This window comes from Molothrus aeneus, chromosome 6 (genome assembly GCF_037042795.1).
Source record: "Molothrus aeneus isolate 106 chromosome 6, BPBGC_Maene_1.0, whole genome shotgun sequence".
NCBI lineage: Eukaryota > Metazoa > Chordata > Aves > Passeriformes > Icteridae > Molothrus > Molothrus aeneus.
The window spans coordinates 60,854,534-60,880,199 of record NC_089651.1 but is presented as its reverse complement, the minus strand read 5'-3'; the positions used below and the strand labels follow the sequence as shown (position 1 = coordinate 60,880,199).

The 25,666-nt window shown below is 51.7% G+C and overlaps 1 protein-coding gene across 1 annotated transcript; it reads left to right on the top strand.

The window, feature by feature from the left end:
- Positions 1-66: 66 nt before the first annotated feature.
- FRMD6 (FERM domain containing 6) lies at positions 67-24,884 on the top strand. The gene is made up of 15 exons (XM_066552137.1): positions 67-128; positions 1,921-2,039; positions 9,641-9,825; positions 10,593-10,683; positions 10,823-10,902; positions 11,555-11,631; positions 13,730-13,916; positions 15,609-15,764; positions 16,384-16,449; positions 16,533-16,601; positions 17,272-17,446; positions 19,440-19,775; positions 21,772-21,897; positions 23,245-23,336; positions 24,108-24,884. The coding sequence occupies exons 3-15, from the start codon at positions 9,727-9,729 to the stop codon at positions 24,390-24,392; spliced, it is 1,839 nt and encodes a 612-aa protein (XP_066408234.1). The 5' UTR covers positions 67-128; positions 1,921-2,039; positions 9,641-9,726; the 3' UTR covers positions 24,393-24,884.
- Positions 24,885-25,666: the final 782 nt, after the last annotated feature.

The window sequence follows — 25,666 nt, the reverse complement described above, 5'->3', positions numbered from 1 at the left end:
GGAATGGGCTGGGCTGGGCTGGGCTCGGCACGGCTCGGCTCGGCTCGGCACGGCGGGGTTCGGCTCGGCACGGCTCGGCTCGGCTCGGTTCGGCACGGCCGGCACGCAGCGCGCTCCCGCAGCCGCAGGTAGGTGCGTGCCCGGCGCCCCGCACCGCGCTCCCGCTCGGCTCAGCCCGGCTCGGCTCAGCCCGGTTCCGCTCCCTCCGGCTCGCTTCGGCTCGCTTCGGCTCAGCCCGGTCCGGCTCGGCTCGCCCCCGCGGGGCCGTGCCGCGGGTGGGCCCGGCGCGGCCGCTTGTTGCGCTCGGGGGCGAGTTGGAGCCGGAGCGGTGCGAGCGGCCCCGGCTGCAGGAATGCGAGTCATTTCCTCCGCCCGCCCGCCCGCCCGCGGGAGCTGCGGCTCCGCCGGAACCCCCCCACGGCCCCCGACGGCCGCCACACCGCCGCCACACCGCCGCGACACCGCCACGGCCACCCCGGAGCCGCTCCAGGGGCGCGCTCGCCCGCGGGACCCCTCGCCCCTGGGTCACACTCGTCCCCACATCTGTGGGACCCCCGGCTCCTGGGTCCCCACATCTGCGGGACTCCTCGCCCCTGGGTCCCCACATCTGCGGGAGCCCTCGCCCCTGGGTCACACTCGTCCCCACATCTGTGGGACCCCCGGCTCCTGGGTCCCCACATCTGCGGGACTCCTCGCCCCTGGGTCCCCACATCTGCGGGAGCCCTCGCCCCTGGATCACACTCGTCCCCACATCTGTGGGACCCCCGGCCGCTGGGTCACACTTTTCCCCACATCTGCGGGAGCCCTGGCTCCTGGGTCTCAGCCGCCCACGGATCTCCTTGCCCCTGGGTCACACTCGCCCACGGGTCTCGCTCACCTGTGGTCTCACTCACCCATAGGTCTCTCACTCACCCTTGGGACCCTTTTCCCTGGGTGGCACTCACCCACAGGTCCCCTGGGGGTGAGTGCCCATGGGACCCCTTGCTTTCACCCACAGGTCCTCTCACCTGTGGGTCACTGTCACCCATGGGTCCCCTCGTTCCTGGTTCACAGGTGGGCATGGGTCCCTTTGTCCCTGGGTCACACTTGCCCATGGATCCCTTTGTCCCTGGGTCACAGGTGCCCATGGGCCCTTTGTCCCTGGGTCACGCTTGCCCATGGGTCCCCTCTCACCCCTGTGTCTCACCCACAGGCCCCCTTGTCCCTGGGTCACACTCACCCAACTGTCCCCTCACCCCTGGGTCACACATCCCCACTGGGTCCCCTCACCTGTGGGTGCTCTGTGCCTGTGCCAGCTCTTTTCTGTGGCTCGTGGTGACCCACAGGTCCCCTCAGCTGTGGTCCCCACCATCTCTTGGTTCCCATGCCTGTGATCCTCTCATCCATGGATCCTCCTGTCCCTGGGTCACAGCCACCTGTGGGACCCCCTTGTCCCTGGGGCTCCCCTCACCCTCGGGTGCCCCCCACCCCATGGAGGTGCTCAGGGTGCCAGCTGCTCCCTGGTGGTGTCCCCGATGGCCCTCTCTGCATTTCCCACCAGGAATGCCATCCCTGACACGTTCTGGATAAATCCATGCAGCTCCTAGGCCGGGCTTTATCTGACCCGGTGCCCTGGTGACAGTGGGGAAATGGGGCTGAGCTTTCCCAGCACCATCCTTGGTGTTCCTGTGTCCTTTGACTCGCCCGTGGGAGTGAGGCACATCCCGACCCTGCCATGCCCCTGGCCCCCTGCCACCTTTCTGCCATCTCCCATTCCTGAATCCTCCTCTTCCTGCTCGTGGCCAGTGCCTTTCTGGCCATCAGGATGTTTTCCCCTCGGAGCCCAACTCTGCTTTTCCAGAGCTGCTTCCCGCGTGGCACCGATGGAGCTTTGCTGCTCTGCCTAATTCTGGGCTGGTTTGTGTTGGTGTTTTTCCACAGGGCTCGCTCTCCCTCTCGGAGTCTTGGATAGAGCTGGGATTAATTCGAGCTCTCTTGCCTGAAAGAGATGTTCCGTTTAAAATTCCCAATCCCGAAGGCATATTGGAGTTTGGTTCTAGGTACTGGATTTTTACTACTGGATTTTTACTGGTTTTTAAAGGGGTTTCTTTTTTTTTTTTTTTAAACTGGGTTTATTCAGGCTCTTTAAACCCCGAGTCTGTAAGCAATTATTCCATTACATGAAAGTCAGGACGCTGAGAAAGATTAATTCAGACCAGATGTAAAAATAAATGGGAATTTGAAATTAAGATGATGTCAGTTCCCTCCTGCTAAAAAAAAAACCCGGCAGCCTTTGGACTCCAGATGGAGTACACAAACCATGGCGCTGGTTAAAATATCTGCCTGCTCCTTAATTGAGTTTTATCCTGCTTTTTTTTCCCCCCCTTGACTGAAAAGTGGGCTTGGGATATTTTTCCCAAAAAGCTTTCCCTGATTGTGGCCGGGGCAGGGAAGTTGATGGAGGCTGTGGCGTGGCTGAGGAGCTTTCCCAGCTGGAAAACTGGAGAGCGGCGCTGCTGAGGGAAGACAAATCTCCCTCTGCCCGCCCCAGGATTAAAAAAATCAGGAACTTGGTTTGGCTTTGTTTTGCTGGATTTGGAGCTGGAGGCGAGGACGCCACAGAGGGCAGCAGGAGCTCCGGATAGTCCAGGCATGGATTTGAATTTTTTGGCATAAGATGGAGCTGGTTTTTGGGTTCTTGTGTGTCTGCAGAGGACTTTGCATCCCGTTTTTTCCCTCTCCATGTGCAGCAAGCACTGCACATTCCCCACAGTGGGAATGGGTTTAGGCACCCAGTGTAGAGGAGCCTGTGAGCAGGATATTGGGAATGAGGCTCCCCAAAAGTGCCTCCTACTGGGAAGGAAGAGTTTACCCAGGGTCACAGCATCTTGGGGGTGTGTTGTTGTATAAAATAACATAAACATTCATCATTGCATATTATTAATATTAATATTTACGTGGCATTATTAATTATTTAATATTATATTGTTAATTAAATTTAAAATATGACTTTAATTTCTAAATAGGGATCTCTGTGGTTTGGAGACTCGGGGCTGTGCTTTCTGTGGTGCAGGAGTTTGGGATGGTGACTCTGGCCCTTGGGGCTGCTTTGTGGTCCAGGGATCCCGCAGCCAAATCCCAAGGGATTTATGGCAGCTGCTGCTGGTGTGGGCTGCAGCCTGCCCACGGGGAGGGGAGCAAAGGCAGTGCTCCACATCCATGTGCAGCCTTGGGAGTGATGCCTGTCATCCTGGGAGTGGGATCAGAGCTCTGGGAGCTTTGGGCTTGTTGGTGCTGGGGGATGGTTCCTAAAATGCCTGGGAGTGCTGTGGGACAGGCTCAGGAGCTGGATGGGAGAGCCGGGCTGCCCTGAGCACAACCCTCTCCAACCCAGTCTGGATATTGTTCTAATCCCAGAGGCTCAGGCGAGTTTCCTGGAAGGAAATCTGATGGAAGGGGCTGGTTCTGGAGCAGAGGAAGGAAGAGGAAGAGCAGGCATTGTCCCTCCCCTCCCTGGAGCCCTTGCCAGGAGAAATCCATCTCTGTGTCCATCCCTGGTGGAGGCAGGGATGCTTTATTTATATTTCAGTGCTCCAAAGTCAGGGAATGAAGAGGCCTGGGGTGGCTCTGCTGTGGGCTGGATGGAAAATCAGCGCTTCCAGGCTAGATTCTGCTCTGTGCATGGTGAGATAGGCAGGGCAGCAGCTTCCTGAGCTGCCATGGCTCAGCCTGTGTCTCCCCATGGAATGTGATGTCCCATGGGGCTCATCCCCAGCAGGTGGGGGCATCATCCCATTTTTAGGGTGATTCACGTGGCCCAGCCATTCCTGCCCGTTGCTGTTGTCCCATTGCAATAGCCAAGGGGGAGGAGGATGAGGAAGAAGAGATGGATACAGGGGAGCTCCTGGAGGAATTTTCCTCGGAGAGGCTTTTTGGATACCCCCAGCACTCGGGGGTATCTGCTGAGGCTGGTGGGGGCTGGCCCCTGGCTGCCCAGGCTGAGCTTCCAGCATCCAAATAGCTTTTGTGGTGGATGAAGTAATGGAATATTTATAACTGAGTCCTTTTTCCCAGTGAAGGTCTCTTTCATCTGCCTCTCTTCATTAGGAGGAAACTGTTGAGTTCATGAAGAATTGGAGACGATTTTAATTACGGGGCGACCGCAAGCAGGAATTAATCTGGGTTTTGGGTTCGGAGAAGCTGCATTAAGGGACGGCCCTAAAACTTGTAATAACAGCTCTGTGCATACCTGTGCCTGTGATGTGGGGTGAGACCCACTCCAGACTCTTCAAAACAAGAAATTCCTGCCCCGTGAATTCATCTTCCCGTCTCGCCCCGCGCTCTGGGCAGCCTCTGGCTGTGGATGGCCCCTGCCTACGTGTGGGTCCTGGGCTGGATCCCTTCCCTCGCCCCTGGGGTGCCTCAGAGGGCTGGGACAAAAGCCTGGAGGTGGGTTAGAAACAGGGAATCGTGGAGTTTTTTAGGTTGGAAAAGGCCTCTAGGATTGTAATCAGCCGTTCCCCCAGCACTAACCCATGTCCCCAAGTGCCGCAGCCACGTGGCTGTTAAATTCCTCCAGGGATGGCAACGTCTGATAGAGCTGCATTTTTTGGAAAAGTGGATATTTTTGCAAGGAGGGATGGATTTGGTTGATGGAGAAGTGGACAGGATCTGCCTGCAGGCTGGATTGAATGGGGGGCACTGGGATATCTGGTGGGTACCACAGAGGGACAAACCTGACCCAAACCCACGAGGATGGAGACTCGTCAGCTTCTTTTAAATCCATTTAAATCTGCGAAGAGGGAAAAATGCTGCCCTTCCACCCAGCCTCACTTCACAAGCACGGAATCTGGAAGAAAACCCCACCTCAGCCAGCAAGTTCAAACCATGTTCAATCCCCACCCTGGAATTACATCCAAATTTCTATTTCTGACGAGATCCTGCTCCAGCATCTCCATGTGAACCAATCCCAGGCTCTGCCTGCCCTTGGATGTGTTTGCAGGACCCTGGGATGAACAAATCCCTCGCCGAGTCAGCAGCGCCAGCCCCGGCTGCTTTTCCCGGGTTTTTTTGTGGGATGTTTTCTTTGCAGCCGAGCTTTGTGACAGGATTTATCCCATGGCATCAGCACCAGGGAGGGAGACAATATTCCAGCAGCCTGGGCCTGGAAAACACAGTGGATCAAGGAATTTTCTCAACTCTGGAGTCATGAGCACTTTGCAGTGCCTTCCTATGGAGTTTTAATGCTCTTTTCCCCATAGCAGGGAAAACATGGCTGGAAGACCTGGATCTCCTCACTCTGCTGATCCATGCCCAAGCCCTCATTCCCAGTGTTTTTTCCAGCTGACTTTGGATGGAAAACCCTTTGGAAGACTGCCTGGGGTGGAGGTTCCTGCTTGGAGTGTGGAGTGATCTGTGTCACCCCATCTGCTGTGGGGCAATCCAGGGAGGCTCTCCCTCCAATCCATATTTCCAGCTTGAAGCCCGGAAGGTTGGGCTAGATCTTTAAAGGTCCTTTCCAACCCAAACCATTCCATGCTTCCATGCTTGTGCCTGCTATCAGCACTTCCTCTGGAGCAGCAGGGACTCGCTGAGGGCAGCGGCGCGGGGTCCCAGGGAATCAAAGCCCACATTGTGGCAATGAGCAGCAGATGCTTGGAAAGAATTTCCCGGCGTCTGGCCAGGGCTGCTGCAGGCACAGCACCCTGGAAAGGGCTTTGTGTGTCCCCTGCTGAATCCCTGCACCTCCCAGGGCTGCCAGAGCCCCCGGGAAGCACCTGGAGCTGAGGGAATCTCCATAGGGACCGTCCCTGTGTGGTGGGCTGATGGAATGTTCCCACTCAGCAGCAGGAGCTGGGATGTTTTCTATACAAATACCAAAATATAGGGTTTGGGCTTGGGTGGTTTTTTCCTCTCCCATGTCCCTGCTCTGCTGACGCCAGCTTGTGTAGTTTAATCCCTGGTGCTCTGGGATCAATCCAGGCTGCAGGAGGAGGAGGAGGAAATGCAGGGACTGGTGTGGGGATGAACAGCCCCAGAATGCCAGAGAGTGACAGGACAAGAGGGAATGGTTTCAAACTGGCAGAGGGCAGGGTTAGTTGGGATATTGGGAAGGAATTCTTGGCTGTGAGGAAGGAGAGTCCTGGCACAGGCTGCCCAGAGGAGCTGAGGCTGCCCCATCCTTGGAAGTTTTCCATGTTGGACAGGGTTTGGAGCACCCTGGGATGGTGGAAGGTGTTCCTGCCCATGTGGGGGAGAGAATCCCAGGGATGGATTCTCCAGTAGCTCAGCAGTGGGTGCTGCCCATGCCTGGAATTTTGAGCTGGCTCGGGAAGAAGCTCTGGTGCCCCCTTGGGAGTCGAGGAGTCTGTGGGTAGGAGCAGGACACGGAGGGTGCTGCAGGAGCCCCGGGACACGGCTGCTTTGCCGGGAACACGGCCCCTCCCCAGCCCAGCCCTCACAAGCCACATCCCGACGGTGCCCGGGAGCTGCCGGTGCCCAGCCGGGCCAGGATGTGCCAAATTCCTTCAGCCCTGCTCCGTGAGCACCGGGATCTTCTTGGGATCTTCAGTGAGCCCTGAAACCCACCTGGCTTCCCTCGGGATCGGCCACGGCCTCAGAGCGTGGATACCATGGAGAGGGGCCAGGCATGGTGCAGAGCTGTGCTGCAGGGATGCACTGCATGGGTGCCACGATGCATGGGTGCAATGTGTAGGTGCGATGCATGGGTGCAATACATGGATACCATGAGGCTCCAGCAGAATTTGTGGATTCCACAGTGCAGTGCTGCAATGCACAGGTGCAACGCATTTGTGCCACGGTGTTCCAACTCAATGCATGGATGCCACAATGCATGGGTGCAATGTGTAGGTGCAATGCATGGATGCAATGCATGGATACCATGAGGCTCCAGCACAGTTTATGGATGCCCCAGTGCAGTGCTGCGATGCACAGGTGCGCTGCATGGATGCCATAGTGCTCCAACCCAATGCATGGGTGGCACAATGCATGGATGCAGTGTGTAGGTGCAATGCATGGTTGCACGTCTGTGCTGCACAGATGCAATGCATAGGTGCCGTGATGTTCCAGCTCAATGCATGGGTGCCACAATGCATTGATGCAATGCACAGATGCACTGCACTGGTGCCATGATGTTCCAGTCCAATGCATGGATGCCATAATGCAAGGGTGCAATGCACGGCCAGTTTGCTGCATGGATGCCATGAGGTGCCAACACAATTTATGGATGCCACAATGCACTGATGCCATGTACAGGTGCAATGATGCACTGCTGCAATGCACAGGTGCACTGCATGGATACCATGATGTTCCAGCTCAATGCATGGATGCCACAGTGCACGGGTGTAATGCGTAGGTGCAATGCATGGCCAGGCTGCACATCTGTGCTGCGTGGATGCAATGCATGGATGCCATGAGGTGCCAGCACAATTTATGGTTGCACATCTGTGCTGCACAGATGCAGTGAATGGATGCCATGATGTTCCAGCTCAATTTATGGCTGACACACTGCATTGCTGCAGTGCACAGATGCCATGATGCATTGCTGCAATGCATGGTTGCACTGCATGGATGCCACGAGGTTCCAACTCAATACGTGGATGCCACAATGCATGGCCACAACGTGTAGGTGCAATGCCTGGCCAGGTTGCACATCTGTGCTGCACAGATTCAATGCATAGGTGCCATGATGTTCCAGCTCAATGCATGGATGCCACAATGCATGGATGCAGTGGAGGGCCATGATGCATACAGATGCAATGTGATGTACCACCAGGATGCATGGGTGCAACGTGAAGGTGCAATGCATGGATGCAATACATGGCCACAATGCCCCAAATCAAGGCATGGATGCAATGCACATGTGAAATCCAGAATCCAAGATGCATGGATGCAGCGGAGGGCCATGATCCGCACAGATGCAAGGCAGCGAATCTGTGATGTACCAGCACAATGCATGGGTACATGCAAAAAGGCATGGCCAGGATGCAGGCATGCAATGCATGGGTGCAATGCACCATCCCAAGGCAGGAATGCAATGCATGGATGCAATGCACATTTGCAATCCAGAATCCACGATGCAGGGACGCAGCCTCTGTGCTGCAGTCCCAGAGTGCCCTGGCTGTGGGAAAGCATCACCTCCGGATTTCCCAACTTCTGCAGAACCCCAGGAACCACCAACAAAAAGTCACCTCAGGGCACTTTTCCCTGTGCTGCTGCAGGAATTCCAGGCTTTCGGAAGCCAAAGGCGCTTCCATTTAGACCAAAGCAAATATTTGGTGGCAAGGGAGACACTCTGCTGTCTGCCAGTGTAAATCTGGGCTTGGAAAAGGCTGAACTAGGTCAGAGTTTAAAGTCCTTCCTCATGGTGTCACGTGGGAATTCGTGTCCTCAGGGATGGTGGGGTGCTTTGGGAATATTCACCCTCGGAAATTAGAGTTTCCTGGGCTCAGTGTTAGGATGGATTTGTTGGTTCTGAATGTCAATTCCAGTCTGTAAATCCCTGCTGGTGCTTGGATTGTTTTATTCCACCCCAGTGAAGAGTCAGAACTGGGGGAAGGATGTTGGAAGAGATGTGGGGATCCTCTTAGGAGACCCCACAGCATTTCCTTGCCTTTCCATGGCTGGCAGGGAAACCTCCTGCTTGCAGCACTGCTCCTTGCTGCCCCAACCGGGTTATTCCCAGTGGATAAACTTCTGTTTATTTTAATTATGCCAGAAAAGCCTTTCCTGAGGTTTTCCTGAGCCTGAGCCAGGAGAATCAAACTGCTGGCTCAGGTTTTTGGGGCTGGGCCTAAAACCATGGGGGTGGCTGTGGTGGGGTGGCTGAGGTGGGGTGAGGTGTGCTCAGGGGTTTTGGGGGTGTCTGAGTTTGGAAAGCCAGGTCTCTGCCAAGGAAAGCAGGAGCCTCCCCTGAAATGGAGAATGTGAACCCCCTCCCTCTGAATTGCTATAAATTTTAAATTAAGGGGCTCTCAGGCAAAAATATGGGAGCAGGAAATAACAGTTCTTTAATAGGGAAAGGAAAAAAAAAGGATGAAATGAACAATGCAGTGAGCCAAACCAACAGTGCCAGAGTCAGAACCCAGCCTGACACCCTGTGGGTCAGGGTGCTGGCAGCAGCCCCATTGGAATTGTGGCTCAGCCCTCCTGCAGTGCCAGGGGTGGCTCTGCTGGAGCAGGGATCCTGGAGAAGGGTGGAGTCTTCCTCTGCAGATCCAGGGGAAGGAGAGGCAGCTGCTGCTCCTCTGGGAAATCCAGTGCAGAAGCCGTGCTGGTGTTCCAGAATCTCCAGATTATATCCAGGCAGGAATGCTTGGCTCCTCCCCCTGGGCTCACATCTCCCAATGGGATGCTGCAGTTCTTATCAGCCATGCAGGGACATTCAATGGCTGTTATCAGCAGATGTGTCCCCGAGGGAGGAGTGGGTGTGGAAGAGATAAGGAAAAACTGCCCAATGAACAGAGGACAGCTGCCACACAGATGTTGATAGAATCCATCTTGCCTTGCAATCTGGAGCAGGGGGACACCCCAACCATGAGCCCACACCGTGTGGGATGTGCTGGTGGGTGGCAGGGCTGGGGGATGCAGCTGGGGAGCAGAGGGTGCCCTGCCCAGGGCTCATCCCCCCTGTTTTCCCCAGGGATGGCACCCACAGAGCCCGAGGCCGCCCCGGCCCGCCGGTGAGGTGCCCCCAGCAGCCCCCCCGAGCCCCCAGGCCAGAGCACCATGAACAAGCTGCCCTTCCACAACAACAGAGTCATGCAGGACCGGCGCAGCGTGTGCATCTTCCTCCCCAACGACGACTCCCTCAACATCATCATCAACGTAAGGAACCTCCTCCTCCTCCTCCTGAGCTTGACACTTCCCTCACCCCCTGAGGTGGTGTTTGCACACCCTGGGTTTCCTCTGGAGCCTGCCTGGCCTTGCTCTGCATTGAATGTGAAATTCCCCCACTTTTTGTTGGGTTGTTTTTTTTTTTTTTTGTTAATTCACCCTCACCCAATGTTGCTTTTGAGTCAGGAAAATGTTGAAATTCCTTTCAGGACTTAAAGGGAGCTTATAAAAAAAGATGGAAAGAGGTGGATAATGATATCCTCCTCTAATCTAAAACCATTCCACTTATCCTTATAGGGGCTAAGGGGAATGGTTTTAAACTTAAAGAGGAAAGATTTAGATTAGATAATAGGAATAAATCCTTGCCTAGGAGGGTGGGGAGGCCCTGGCACAGGTTTCCCAGAGCAGCTGTGGCTGCCCCTGGATCCCTGGAAGTGTCCAAAGCCAGGTTGGATGGGCTTGGAGCACCCTGGGATGGTGGAAGGTGTCTGTGGGGTGGGATGAGACTGTGAATGTTCTGATTTCTGTTTCCCAAAACATCTCCCCAGTGCTGGGTTCCTCCATCAACCACTGCTCTCGAGCTGCCCCGTGGTCCTCTGAGCATCCCAGCCCTGGCAGAGCTCTGGTCCAGGCTTTGGGGCCACAGCTGAGCCCCACAGCCCATCCTGTCACCCCCACCCTGCTTGGGGTCCTGCTGAGGGGTTTGGTGGGCACAGATGCTTCCAGGCCTCATTTAAGGGTTTGTTTTTTTTTAACAGGTGAAGATTTTGTGCCAAGAGTTACTGGTGCAGGTGTGTGACCTGCTGAGGCTGAAGGATTGTCACCTCTTCGGGCTCAGCGTCATCCAGAGTAAGTCAGGGGCCTGAGTGTGAAAATTACCATTTTTGATGGCAAGGAACTCACAATTCCCCATTCCCCCTCACCAATGGGTCACACTGGGAGGCAGGGGGACACGTGGGGATGCTGATGCCACCTCTGTCCCTCACAGACAATGAGCATGTGTACATGGACCTGGCCCAGAAGCTCTACAAGTACTGCCCCAAGGAGTGGAAGAAGGAGGCCAGCAAGGTCAGCAGTGAGGTCTTGCATGGAGAGCTGAGGCCACCTCTGTCCCCATCACAGGTCACTCCCAGGACCCGGGAATGCTGCCAAGGGGTGGGGGGGGCACTTGGTCACTGTGGGGCTGGGGGTGGATGTGCAAAACCACAGCCCTGGGGTTGTCACTCTGAGTGCCACCATGTGCCCCAGCTGGGATGTGTCCTCCGTGCTCTGTCCCTGGAGCTCTGGGGGTTTTTTCCCCTCTGATTTTTCTTTTCCTCCCTTATCCTTCAGCAGAATTTTTGAGGTCCCTTCTTTCAAATTCTGACATCAGTTTGGGTTTTTTCTGCCCAGAGCACCTTTTCATTCTTTCAGTGCTCAGGGGGCGGTGTCCAGGCTTGACTGCTGGTGGATGATGGTCTGGGAGAAGGAGAGCAGCAGTGAGGTGTTGCAGAACACCTGGGCTTGTCACACCCAGCCTTTTAAAATCCAGATCCCCTTCATTTCCAGCATTTTACATGGAAAAATGGGCACCAAACTCTTAACTGAGGAACAAAAACTCCATCAGTGCCCTGGGGGGCAAGGGGTGGCTGTGACAGCCATGACCCCAAAGAGATGAGGAGAGGGGCTGGGGTGTGATGCTGGATCCCCAGGGCATTCCTGAAAACCTCCTCCATTCCAGGGCATCGACCAGTTTGGCCCCCCCATGATCATCCACTTCCGAGTGCAGTACTACGTGGAGAACGGGCGGCTCATCAGGTACGGAGTGCCCCTGCCCGGGCCCCTCTGCTGGGGCTGGGCACTTCCTGGGGTGGCTGGGCACTTCCTGGGGTGGCTGGGATCCTCCTGGAGTGGCTGGGATCCTCCTGGGATGGCTGTGCCCCTCCTGGCATGGCTGTGTCCCTTCTGGGGTAGCTGTGCCCTTTCTGGGGTGGCTGTGCCCCTCCTGGGGTGGTTGTGCCCCTCCTGGAGTGGCTGTTCCCCTCCTGGAGTGGCTGGGATCCTCCTGGGATGGCTGTGCCCTTCCTGGGGTAGCTGTGCCCCTCCTGGGGTGGTTGTGCCCCTCCTGGGGTGGTTGGGCCCCTCCTGGGGTGGCTGTTCCCCTCCAGGGGTGACTGGGATCCTCCTGGGGTGCTCTGGGGTGCTGAGCACACCCCAAAAGCTGGGGCTGGTGATGGGTGGGTGCTGAGTGGTTTCTGACAGGGCCAGGTGGGGACATTTCCCCCAGACAAAGCCTTTTGGGGGGTTTTATTTGGGGGTTATTGTATTTGGGTTGCCCCCAGACGAAGGAAGGAATGATGAATCTGACTCCATGCTCTCAGAAGGCTAATTTATTATTTTAAGATGCTATATTATATTAAAGAATACTAAACTATACCATACTAAAGAATACAGAAAGGATACTTAGAGAAGGCTAAAAAGATAATAATGAAAACTTGTGACTCTTTCCAGTGTCTGACACAGCTTGGCCCAGAGTGGCCAATGAGTCAAAACACTCACCAAAAATCCAATGAAACAATCACCTGTGGGTAAACAATCTCCAAACACATTCCACAGCAGCAAAACACAGGAGAAGCAAATCAGACAATTATTGTTTTCCTTTTTCCTTGATGCTTCTCAGCTTCCCAGGAGAGAAATCCTGGGCAAAGGGATTTTTCCAGAGAATGTGACTTCCACAGGGGATGATGTGTTTAGGGGTTTAGCACAGCCTGATATGAACTTACCCACGGCTGGGTGGGAGCTGCAGCTCCTGCTTTGGGGCTAAAATGATGGCCTGAGGGCTTTGGGGACACAGTGACATCTGCACAGACTTTTTGAGGGGGTTTCTCCACCTGGCTGGTGAGGCAGCTGCACGTTTGCAGAATTTTAACAAATTTTGACAAATTTTAACAAATAGAAAAGAGGGAACAAAACCTTTTGGTGCCCCCTCCCTGAGGGCTTCCCAGCTGGTGTCCCCTGGCTGCTGACTCCTCCCTGTGTCCCCTGTGTTTTGCAGAGGCAAATAAACTCCACAACTTTGTAAAGCTGTAAAGCTGGTATGTTTATTACAGCGCTGGACACATGTGGAGATTACTCTCCTTAAAAGACACGGGCACCTCTGGGAACTCCAGATCCTTTTTTATCTTCCTCTCAAATACATATGCATGCAATTTCACAATAGGTTTATACATATTTATTTTTACTGATTTTATGTTACATTTGCTACTAATTCTTTATTATCAGAAAGAATTCCTGGGTCAGGTTGACCTGCTTTTGTTGCAGTCTTTCTGGTTTTTTTGTCTGCCCCCCCTTATCTCTGTCCTCTGGCTGAAGCAGTTTCTCTGAGCATAGGTTTTTTACCAGAACAGGTAGTCAGACTAAACAGCTATGTTTTCAAACTACAGACTTAACTCAAAGATGCACATTTCACCTAAATCAAAATGGATTTCTGTGACGGTGTTCACAGGGGTCTTAGGATGAGGGAAGAGACGAGGATCTGACTCCGTGTTTCAGAAGGTTTGATTAATTATTTTATGATATATATTATATTAAAACTATACTAAAAGAACAGAAGAAAGGATTTTATCAGAAGGTTAGCAAAGAAGAAAAAGTTATAGCAAAGGCTTGTGGCTTGGACTCTCTGTCTGAGCCAGCTGGGTTGTGATTGGCCATTAATTAGAAACAACTAACATGGGCTAATCAAAGATCTACTTGTTGCATTCTACAGCAGCAGATAACCATTGTTTACATTTTGTTCTTGAGGCTCCTCAGCTTTTTTAGGAGGAAAAATCTTAAGGAAAGGATTTTTCATAAAATATGTCTGTGACAGATTTCCAGTCTGGAAAATTTCCCCTCTGTGTCCCCTGTCCCTCCCCAGTGACAGGACAGCTCGGTACTACTACTACTGGCACCTGAGGAAGCAGGTGCTGCACTCCCAGTGTGTGCTGAGGGAAGAGGCTTATTTCCTGCTCACTGCCTTCGCCCTCCAAGCCGACCTGGGGGACTTCAAGAGGAACAAGCACTACGGGAAATACTTCGAGCCCGAGGCCTATTTCCCTGCCTGGGTAAGGAATCCTGCTCTGGGCTGCTCTGGCTGCATCCTGGGTTAGTCCTGCTTGGAAATAACCTGGGACAGTGTGGTGCTTGTGAGGGCTCCCAGGAGGAGGGGAGAGATGAGACTCCAAGTTCTCAGAAGGCTGATATATTATATTATATTATATTATATTATATTATATTATATTATATTATATTATATTATATTATATTATATTATATTATATTATATTATATTATATTATATTATATTATATTATATTATATTATATTATATTACATCACATTATATCATATTACAATATAGTATATTACATTATAGCATTACATTATATTACTATATACACTATAGTATATAGTAATATAATATACTATATTACTTATATATATTATATACAGTAATATATATAATATATAATATATATAATATATATAGTAATATATTACTCTCTATATATATTACTATATATATTACTATATTACTATATATATTATAATACTTATAAAATATATTATAAGTAGTAATAATATATATTAGTTATATATATTAATAATATATTACTATATATTATTAATATATATATACTAATATAATATAGTATATTATAGTATATATTATATTATAGTATATACTAAAACTATACTAAAGAAAGAGAAGGGATACATCAGAGGGCTAGAAAAGAATGATAATGGAAGCTCTGTGACTGATGCCTCAGAGTCCGACACAGCTGATGGTGATTGGTCATCAATTAAAAACAATTCACGTGGAACCAATCAAAGATGCAGCTGTTGGTAAATGATCTCCAAACCACATTCCCAAGCAATCAGATAATTCTTGTTTTCATTCTTTTCTGAGGCCTCTCAGCTTCCCAGGAGAAGAAATCCTGGCGAAGGGATTTTTCAGAGAATGTCATGGTGACAGGAGAGCTGTGGGGGTGGGAATAGCTGTGGGTTGGGGCTGCTGGGGAATTCCCTGTGAGCTGCAGGGATGCTCCTGGGGTCATTGCCCCACCAGCATCAGGTGCAGCCCTTTGGGACCTGGTGGCACAGAATCCCAGAGTGGTTTGGGTTGGAAGGGCCTAAAAGCTCATCCAGTTCCACCCCCTGCCATGGCAGGGACACCTTCCACCATCCCAGGCTGCTCCAAGCCCTGTCCAGCCTGGCCTTGGGCACTGCCAGGGATCCAGGGGCAGCCACAGCTGCTCTGGCAATTCCAGCCCAGCCAGGAATTCCCAGTTCCCAATCTCCCACCCATCCCTGCCCTCTGGCACTGGGAGCCATTCCTTGTGTCCTGTCCCTCCATCCCTTGTCCTCAGCCCCTCTGCAGCTCTTTTGCAGCCCCTTCAGGTGCTCAAAGCTCTCCCTGGTGCTTTTTCTTCTCCTTCCCAACCTCTTTCCTTGGATTTGTCCCAAAATCTGCCCATTTCTCCTTTTTTCACACACCTCACTGAGGCATGGTGGCCCTGGGCCTGTGTCCCCAGCCACATGAGTGCCCCAGCACAGGTGCCACCATGGAATGGCCACATGGAGCACAGTTCCCAGCAGGAAATCCAGCTGGCAAGAAGTCACTGGCTGCTGTAATGATTTCATTTTTGCTTGGAGGTCTCTAGAACAAAGCTCCAATTTGCCTTTTTCCCTTGAAACCACCACTCCCAGGAGCCAGCACGGAGCAGCTGGACGAGCTTCTCTCCCTCCCCAAACAGGTGGTTGCCAAGAGGGGCAAGGATTACATCCTGAAGCACGTCCCCAACATGCACAAGGACCAGTTTGCCCTGACAGCCTCAGAGGCCCATCTCAAGTACATCAAGGAGGCTGTCAGGCTGGACGACGTGGCCGTGCACTACTACAGGTTGTACAAGGTGAGCCCTGGCCCTGTGGCTGCTGGGATTTGAACTTTGGGAATGCTCTCCCTGAGAAATAAATGCTGTTTTTTTCTCTCCTGGGAATAAAGCAGTTTGTTTGCTGGGAGAGTGTGAGGTGTTTAATTAATTAATTAATGGTTAAAAAACCATTTGATCGGAATGGTTTGGGTTGGGAGGGAGCTTAAAGCTCATCCAGTGCCACCCCCTGCCATGGCAGGGACACCTTCCACTGTCCCAGGCTGCTCCAACCTGGCCTTGGACACTTCCAGGGATTCAGGAGCAGCCACAGCTTCTCTGGGCACCCTGTGCCAGGGCCTGCCCACCCTCCCAGGCCTTGCTGACATCACAGATGTGCTGAAATCAACAGGGGTAATTTCTTCCTCACATCCAATCTAAACCTCTTCTCTTTTCATTCAAAAGCATTCCCCCTTATCCTGTCACTCTCTGCCCGTGTCCAGAGTCACTTTCCATTTTCAATTTGGCACATTAATCATAGAATGGTGGCTGGGGTGATTGTGGGAGGATCCCTGGGCTGAGGTGGGGTGGATTTAACCACTTCACGCTGGAAATTGTGTATTTAAATACACAATTTAAATTTTCATTTTTTCCCCCTTAGGACAAAAGGGAAGTGGAGGCCTCCCTGACTCTGGGGCTGACAACACGGGGCATCCAGATTTTCCAGGTAGGTGATGAAGGTGATCGCTCAGCCCAGCTCCATGCCCCTGCCAGAATCCTCAGCCATGCCTCCCTCTCCTCTTTTTGCAGAACCTGGATGAGGAAAAGCAGCTGCTCTACGATTTCCCATGGACAAATGTGGGGAAATTGGTGTTTGTGGTGAGTGCCACCGTCTCCACCTGGAGCACTGCTTCCAGCTCTGGGGTCCTCAGCACATGGAGGACATGGAGCTCTTGGTCCACAGAAGATGCTCCACGGGCTGGAGCACCGTTTCCTATGGAGCCAGGCTGGGAGAGCTGGGAATGTTCCCCTGGAGAGGAGAAGACTCCAGGGAGACCTCAGAGCCCCTGGCAGGGCCTGAAGGGGCTCCAGGAGAGCTGGAGAGGGACTGGGGACAAGGGATGGAGGGACAGGAGCCAGGGAATGGCTCCCAGTGCCAGAGGGCAGGGATGGGTGGGAGATTGGGAAGGAATTCTGCCCTGTGAGGGTGGGGAGGCCCTGGGTGTTTAGAGGGTGGGGAGGATGTGTCGAGAAGCTGTGGCTGCCCCTGGATCCCTGCAAGTGCCCAAGGCCATGCTGGATGGGGCTTGGGGCACCTAGGGACAGTGGAAGGTGGAAGGGGGTTGGTCTAGGTGTTCTTTAAGGTCCCTTCCACGCCAAACCCCTCAGTGATTCCACCGTCCCCAGGCAGGGTGCGGGACTCTTTAACACCGACCCGCAGCAGGTGACAACAACCCACTGAGGGGGTCCCTGAGGAGCTGCAGCGGGGCTGGGTGAGAACTGGAGCCTCCTCCTCCCTGGGGCTGACACCTCCCTTTGTCCCACGCAGGGCAAGAAGTTCGAGATCCTGCCGGACGGGCTGCCCTCGGCGCGGAAGCTCATCTACTACACGGGCTGCCCGCTGCGCTCGCGCCACCTCCTGCAGCTGCTCAGCAGCAGCCACCGGCTCTACATGAACCTGCAGCCCGTGCTGCGCCAGGTGCGCCGGCTGGAGGAGAACGAGGGTAGGTGCTCCAGCCCCAGAGGCACCGGGACGGGCCCCCGCGGGGTGTTGGCACCTGTGAGAGCTCCTGGTTCTTCCGCGTTGCGGTGGGTGCGAGCCCTGCTGCCGTCGCCGGTGTCCCGGTTCTGTCTCAGCACAGCTTTGCCAGTGTCCCTCATCCCTGTGAAAGCATAAGGTGTTCTTCTTTCCTCTTCTCATCTTCTCTTCCCCATCTTTCTCTTTCCCCTCTTCCTTCTTTTCTCATTTGTTCTTCTTGTCTTACTCTTCTTCATCCTCATCTGCCTCAACTTCTTCCTCTTTCTCCTTCTTTTCATCTGTCCCTTTCCCAGTGTCCCTCAACCTTGTGAAAGCATAAGGTCTTCTTCCTCTTCTTTCCTCTCTTCATCTTCTCTTTCTCTTCCTTATCTTCCTCTTTCCCCTCTTCCTTCTTTTCTCATTTGTTCTTTTTGTCCTACTCTTCTTCATCCTCCTCATCTGCCTCAACTCCTTCCTCTTTCTCATCTTTTTTGTGTGTTCCTTTCTCCATGTCCCTCATCCTTGTGAAAGCATAAGCTCTTCTTCCTCTTCTTTCCTCTCACCTTCTCTTTGTCTTCCTCATCTTCCTCTTTCCCCTCTTCCTCCTTTTATTATTTGTTCTTCTCGTCGTACTCTTCTTCATCCTCCTCATCTTCCTCTTTCTCATACTTTTCATCTTTTTCTTCCTTGTCCTCTTCATCTTCTTCCTTGTTCTCATCTTTATCCTCCTCTTATTGTGTTTTCCTCCTCCTCACCATCCTCCTCATATTTTTTTCCATGTCCTCCTCATCTTCTTCCTCCTTCTCATCTTCATCCCACTCTGCTCTTGTTTTCTTCCTCCTCTTCCTTCTCTTCCTGTTTCTCTTCCTCCTCCTCTTCCTCTTCTTTCTCTTCCTCTCCCTCCTCCTCCTCTTCTTGCTCCTTTCTTGTCTTTCCCCTTCTCATCTTCCTTTCTATTCCTTATTCTCCTCTTTCCTCTCCTCTTCTTCCTCCTCATCTTCTTCCACCTTGTTACATCCTCTTCCTCCTCCTACTCCTCATGTTCTTCCTTCTCATCCTCATCTTCTTCCATCTCATCCTCATCTTCTTCCTCCTCATTTATTTTCTTCTTTTCCTGCTCCTCCTTATTTTCTGTCTTCTTCTTTCTCTTCTTCCTAAACATCTCTTCTTTCTCTTCCTCCTCCCCTTCTCCCTCTTCCTCCTCTGTTGGAGGAACAGCCCAGCACAGGAGCTTTGGAGCTCCTGCCCCACCTTCCCTGATGCCACTGGGACAGAGCCCATCTCCAGCTGTGCCAGGGCTCGGGTGACAACTCCTCTGTGTGCCAGGACATCCGTGCCCTTCCAGAGGGTCCAGTTTGCCCTGGAGGTCATGGGAATCACTCTGATTGCATTCCCCCCTGTGGTGATGACTCCACGCAGGGGTAATCAATGCCACTCGCTCGAGGTCACCAAATGTGGAATTTTTCTTCACTGGGGGTCACTGAATGTGGAATTTTTCTTCACTTGGGGTCACCAAATGTGGGAATGCTCCTCACTCAGGGTTCACCAAATGTGATGGTGTTCACAGGGGTTCTCAGGATGAGGGAAGAGATGAGAATCTTGACTCCGTGTTTCAGAAGGCTGATTTATTATTTTATGATATGTATTATATGAAAAGAAAATTATATACTAAAACTATACTAGAAGAATAGAGAAAGGATTTCATCAGAAGGCTAGCAAGGAAAGAAGAGAAATGGAAAATGATAATAAATAATGATAATAAATGATAATAAAGTCTTGTGACTGACCAGAGAGTCTGAGACAGCCGGACTGGCCATTAATTAAAAACAACCAACATGAGACCAATCAAAGACACACCTGTTGCATTCCACAGCAGCAGATAATTATTGTTTTCCTTTTCCTCTGAGGCTTCTCAGGAGAAAAATCCTGAGGAAGGGATTTTACATAAAACATGTCTGTGCATATTTTACTCACTGCAGAGAAGAAGCAGTACCGGGAGTCCTACATCAGCGACACGCTGGACCTGGACATGGAGCAGCTGGAGAAGCGTTCCCGTGCCAGCGGCAGCAGCGCCGGCAGCGCCCGGCACAAGCGGCTGTCCCGGCACTCCACGGCCTCCCACAGCAGCTCCCACACCTCCGGCATCGAGGCCGACCCCAAGGCCAGGGAAATGGGCCCTGAGGACGCCTTCTCTGGAGCCGGCGCCCACCGCAAGCTGAAGACCTGCAGCTCCATGACCAGCCACGGCAGCTCCCACACCTCGGGCGTGGAGAGCGGCGGGAAGGAGCGGCTGGAGGAGGATTCCCAGGATGATGGTGAGGCACCACCTCGGGTTGTTGCTGTAAATCAAGGGTGACTCTGACAAAGGGGAGAGAGGATGGTGCATCTGACTTGTCTTGGTTTGGAAAGACGGGAGTCTGCTAAGGAAGGCAGGAGCCTCCCCTGAAATGGAGAATGTAAACCCTCCCCACCCCTCCCAATTGCTGTAAATTTTAAATTAAGGGGCTCTCAGGCAAAAATATGGAAGCAGGAAATAACAGTTCTTTAATAGGGAAAGGAAAAAAATCAAAGGATAAAATAAACAATGCAGTGCACTAGAACAACACTGACAGAGTCAGAACCCAGCCTGACACCCTGTGGGTCAGGGTGCTGGCAGCAGAACCATTGGAATTGTGGCTCAGCCCTCCTGCAGTGTCAGGGCTGGTTCTGCTGGAGCAAGGGGGTCCTGTAGACAAGGATGGAGTCTTCTTCTGAAGATCCAGGGGAAGGAGAGGCAGCTGCTGTTCCTCTGGGGAATCCAGTGGAGAAAGCCATGCCCGTGTCTCAAAAACCGCTGGATTATATCTGGGTAGCAATGCTTGGCTCCTCCCCCTGGGCAGAGCATCTCCCAATGGGATGCTGTAGTTCTTATCAGCCATGCAGTGACATTCAATGGTCTGTTATCAGCAGATGTCCCCTCCCGAGGGAGGAGTGAATGTGGTCACTCAAAGGCAAACTGCCCACTTGACAAAGGCAATCTGCCATACAGATGGTGATTGAAAACATCTTGCATTGCAATCTGGAACAGACTCCATCATCAGAAGGCTAATGAATTACTTTATTATTACTATGCTTTTAATTATTACTATTTATTATTACTATTTATTACTATGGTTTTTGTTATTACTATTATTACTTCACATCAAATCACCACTTTGGGTTTGAAGCAGCCGCCTGATACTGACACTTCGTAGGCGTCGTATGATTATTCCTCTACATTTCTATCTACTGATGAGGATCTTACTCTTCTAGTATATTAATTAGAATCTACTTCCAATCCTTAGAATCTGGTTTAAATCCAGAGAAGAGTAATAAACATAATCTTATTCATATTAGCCCTATCACTGACCCTAAGCATTGTATCTAAACTGAATCTGCCATGCACTCAGTCTGCTCACAGCTGCACAAAACTTTACTCATCTCTGATTCTCTCATGACTATCCCATGACAGTCCAGCACACACACACACCTGGCCCTGATAGGCCAAGGGAACAAAACATCCTCACTTTGGGTAAACAATCTCCATACTGCATTCTACTTTAGCACAACACAGGCACAGCAAGCGAGATAAGAATTGAGTTCTCCTTCTTCTCTGCTTGTCTCACAGCTTCTCTCTGTTCAGAGGGCATGTGAATATCACAGGCTGTCCAGGTGCTGTGCTTGGTTGGAGAGTGTGTGGTGGGATTTGCAGGGGTCCCAGGTCCTGATTATTGTAGGTTGTCAGACACTAAAGATTTTAATTTTTTTGAGATTTCTTTAGGAGGGGTAACAGCTCCTAATAGTTGTTATTTTAACAGCATCTCGCACAATTAATTTATTCCTACAAATGGCAGATTTGCTTTCTGCTAGATGTTACTATTGAGGGAAGAGATGAGAATCTTGACTCCATGTTTCAGAAGGCTGATTTATTATTTTATGATATATATTATATGAAAAGAAAATTATATATTAAAACTATACAAAAAAGAATAGAAGAAAGAATTTCATCAGAAGGCTAGCAAGGAATAGAAAAGAAAGGAATGACAATAAAATCTTGTGACTGCTCACAGCCTCGACACAGGTGGCTGTCATTGGTCAGCAGGTAAAAACAATTTCACATGCTGGGTAAACAATTCTCCAAATCACATTCCAAAGCAGCAAAACATGGAGAAACTGAAGCTTCCCAGCTTCCAAGGAGAAAAGCTCCTAAAGAAAGGATTTTCCATAAAATATGTGACAGAGGGTGCTCCAAAGGGACACGGCTGACTTGTCCTGTCTGCTGGTGCCCTGCAGAGATTGAGATGCTGGTGGATGACCCCCGGGAGCTGGAGCAGGCTGGGGAGATGGAGGTGAGCCCCGACATGTGTGTCTACATCACCGAGGACATGCTGCTGTCCCGCAAGTTCAACGGGCACTCGGGTAAGGTGGCGGCCGCTTCTCTTCCCAATCCCCCACTGCCAGTCACGCCTTTGGGAGCTGGGATGGGATGGTCTTTAAGGTCTCTTCCAAGCCTGGTCATTCCACGTGTCCTGGTTTAGGGCAAATTTGGGAGAAAACCTCCCAAAGGAGGCCCCTCTAGAAAGCAAACCCACACAGCCCCTCCCCACAACCGGTTCGGGAAGGATTCCATGGAGAGAAGTGGAAAGAACCTGTTTGTTTAACAGGCACAGCACCCCCAGCACACAGAATGAACAATACCAGGTGACACCGCTCTGTCACCGCTCTGGAATGATGACAAATTCAGAAAGTCTCTCTGGGGGTGCTCGCTCTGTTCTCAGTCCCTTCTGTGCTGGGGCAGCTGCTGCAGCCACAAGGTGCAAACTCTTGGTGTTCCCCAGGCCCCAGCCCGGAGCAGGCTCGAGTAGGCCCAAAAAAGGGAAAGGAGAAACAGTCCAGGGAAAATTTGGGCTGCTTAGCTAAACTAACTAATGAGCAGGAGCAAAAAGTAAGAGCAAAGCAGGAGCAAAGCAGAAGCAAGAGCAAAGCAAAAAGCAAAAGCAGCACCATGTACTGCCCTGTCTGTGTGTCCTGCCAGCCGTGGGGGAGCGGCTGAGAGCAAAACCAAAACAAAACATTCGCTCTGCAGAGCCGGTCTGGAAGGCACAGAACATGATATCCAGCATGGACAGAGCACAGGAATGGGGATACAAGCATCAAAATGTCACCCTAGGACACCGTGGTTCTTTGGTGTTTGGCAGGGCAGAGTGAGCCCCAGGTGTCTCTTTGGGATGCTGGGAAAAACTGTTCACCCAATGGGTTGAAGGAGAGATGGGGTAAAGAAAAGAGGAACTTCTCTCAAGTTGTGCCAGGGGAGGTTTGGATTGGATATTGGGAAAATTGCCTCACAGAAAGGTTTGTCCAGCCCTGGCACAGCTGCCCATGGCAGTGGTGGAGTCCCCATCCCTGGAGGGATTTGAAAACCATGTGGCTGTGGCACCTGGGGACGGGGGACAGCGGTGGCCTTGGCACTGCTGGTGAACAGTTGGACTCCATGATCTTCTCTGGCGCTGTGCCTGCACCCCAAAAGTCACTTGCAGTTCTGAGCTGGGAGCTACTGGGAGATCTTTGGGGCTCCCTGGGGACAGCTTTGGATGCCAATTTGGGGCAGATTTGGGATGCTTTGTAGGCAGCATTGTTTGCAAGTGGAGCTGTTGGGCTGAAGGCACCGCATTGCACTGGGGCAGCCTTTGTCCCCATGGACAGCAGGAGTGGATGCCAGGAGAGCTGAGCCACCCCAAAATAACCTTTGCACCCTCCTTTGTGCAGGACTCATCGTGAAGGAGATCAGCTCCTCCACCTCCAGCTCCTCAGAGACGGTGGTGAAGCTGCGGGGGCAGAGCACCGACTCCTTACCCCAGGTACGTGGGGCTGGGGCTTTGGGATTCCCAACATTCCTGGAGAAAAGGAGGCTCAGAGGTGACCCCATTGCTCTCTAAAACTTCCTGAGGGGGTTTGCAGACAGGTGGGGTCGGTCTCTGACAGAACCAGAGGACACAGCCTCAAGCTACATCAGGGAAGGCACAGGTTGGATATTAGGAAAAAAATTTCACTGAAAGAATAATAAAGTACTGGAATGCTCTTCCCAGGGAGGTGGTGGAATGACTGTCTTGGTTTGGAAAGACAGGAGTCTGCTAAGGAAGGCAGGAGCCTCCCCTGAAATGGAAAATGTAAACCCTCCCCACCCCTCCCAATTGCTATCAGTTTTAAATTAAGGGGGCTCTCAGGCAAAAATATGGGAGCAGGAAATAACAGTTCTTTAATAGGGAAAGGAAAAAATAAAAGGATGAAATGAACAATGCAGTGACCAAACCAACAGTGCCAGAGTCAGAGCCCAGCCTGACACCCTGTGGGTCAGGGTGCTGGCAGCAGCCCCATTGGAATTGTGGCTCAGCCCTCCTGCAGTGCCAGGGGTGGCTCTGCTGGAGCAGGGATCCTGGAGAAGGGTGGAGTCTTCCTCTGCAGATCCAGGGGAAGGAGAGGCAGCTGCTGCTCCTCTGGGGAATCCAGTGCAGAAGCCGTGCCGGTGTCTCCAAAACCTCCTGTGATTCTGTGAATTCTCTGAATTCTGTGATTCTGTGAGCCTTGGGGGCTCCCTGGCACATCCTGAGCCTCCTCTTGGCTTTTCCCAGACAACGAGCAGGAAACCCAAGACATCGACAGACAGGCACAGCCTGAGCCTGGATGACATCAGGCTCTACCAGAAGGACTTCCTGCAGCTGGCCAACCTGTGCCAGGACACGGCGCAGAGCTTCACCTTCGGCTGCGCCCACGGCCTGGACCACGAGGGGCTCTACTGCAACGGCTGCCTGGCCCAGCAGTGCATCAACATCCAGGACACCTTCCCTGTGAAAAGAACCAGCAAATATTTCTCCTTGGATCTGACCCACGACGAGGTGCCCGAGTTCGTGGTGTGAGCGTGGCGAGGCTCCAGCGCCGCCCTGCCCTGCTCCCTGCAGACCATGCTGGAGACCGTGTCCCTGCTGGGGAAGGGGCAGGATGGGGATCCCCCGGGGCACAGAGCGGATTCCAGAGGAGTTTGTGCCAAACACAAGTTGTCTTATCCCGGCTGGCAGGGGCACAGCTCAGCTGGAGCTGGCAGAAGCCCCCCTGTGTTTTGTCGTGGCCTCTCTCCCCCCCTCCTTGCCCCCAGGTGACTCTGGGGTGGATGGAAAGTGCCAGACTGTCGTGTTCAAGCCAAGCCAAAGAAATGTAAATAACCCTAAAGGCCAGTATGGGAAGGGAGGATTAAGCAATAACCAGCCAGGGGTCTCCGGGCATGGTGACGTTCCATGGAGGAAGGCATGGCCAGCAGCTCCTGGGGCAGAGCATGAGCCCAGTTTTTTCCAAAAACACGTGCTGGAGGTCAGGCCACAGCAGTCCCAGCCAGGTGGATGATGGCTGGAAGCTCTCAGAGCCATTTGTAACTTGTTTTTTATATTTTTCTCTCTTTTTTTTTTTTTCTTTTTTTTTTTTTTTTTTTTTGAGAGCAAAACCCCAAAACCAAAAAAGAAAAGAACCCACCCTCCCAAAAAAAAAACCAAAACAAAAAAGAAAGCAAAGCAGGATGGAAAAAAATAAATCCCCTATAAGGATAATGCAATAATGCATTCCAAACATTGAATATCTAGAGAATACATATATAAATATATCAAGGTATGTATGTTTATATATGTTTGGATCTTATAGACCCATTTGCATTTTACTCCTGCTCTGAAACACCTTTTATACAAAAGATCTGCCTCTCTTCTTTCATGAACTCTATCAACAATCCTATTTTTTTTTCTTAAGCACCAAGGTGAGAAAACAGACTTTCCTCTCGAGGAGAATGTGCATCCTTGCCTTGTCTGTGTGGCTCTTCCCACTGCATCTCCCTTCCCTTTCCCCAAGGCTTTTCATGCATCCTTAGGTGTCTTACAGCTGGAATAATTCTGCCAGAGGATGATGGTGACATGCTAGGAAAATCCAGGGGTGGTGTCTGAGTGTGTCCCAGGGAAGGCAGACAGCCCAGGTGGAGTATTTGCTGATTGCAGAGTTAATTATCACAGCACAATGCCTTTGTAGTGGATATTTTTAATTAGAGTTTAGCCATTGACAGCCAAAGTTTTGCCATATTTTGATACACCACCTTTTTTTTTTTAACTGGAAGCTTTTCTTAAAAAAAAACAAGCAAACAAAAAAAATATAATTA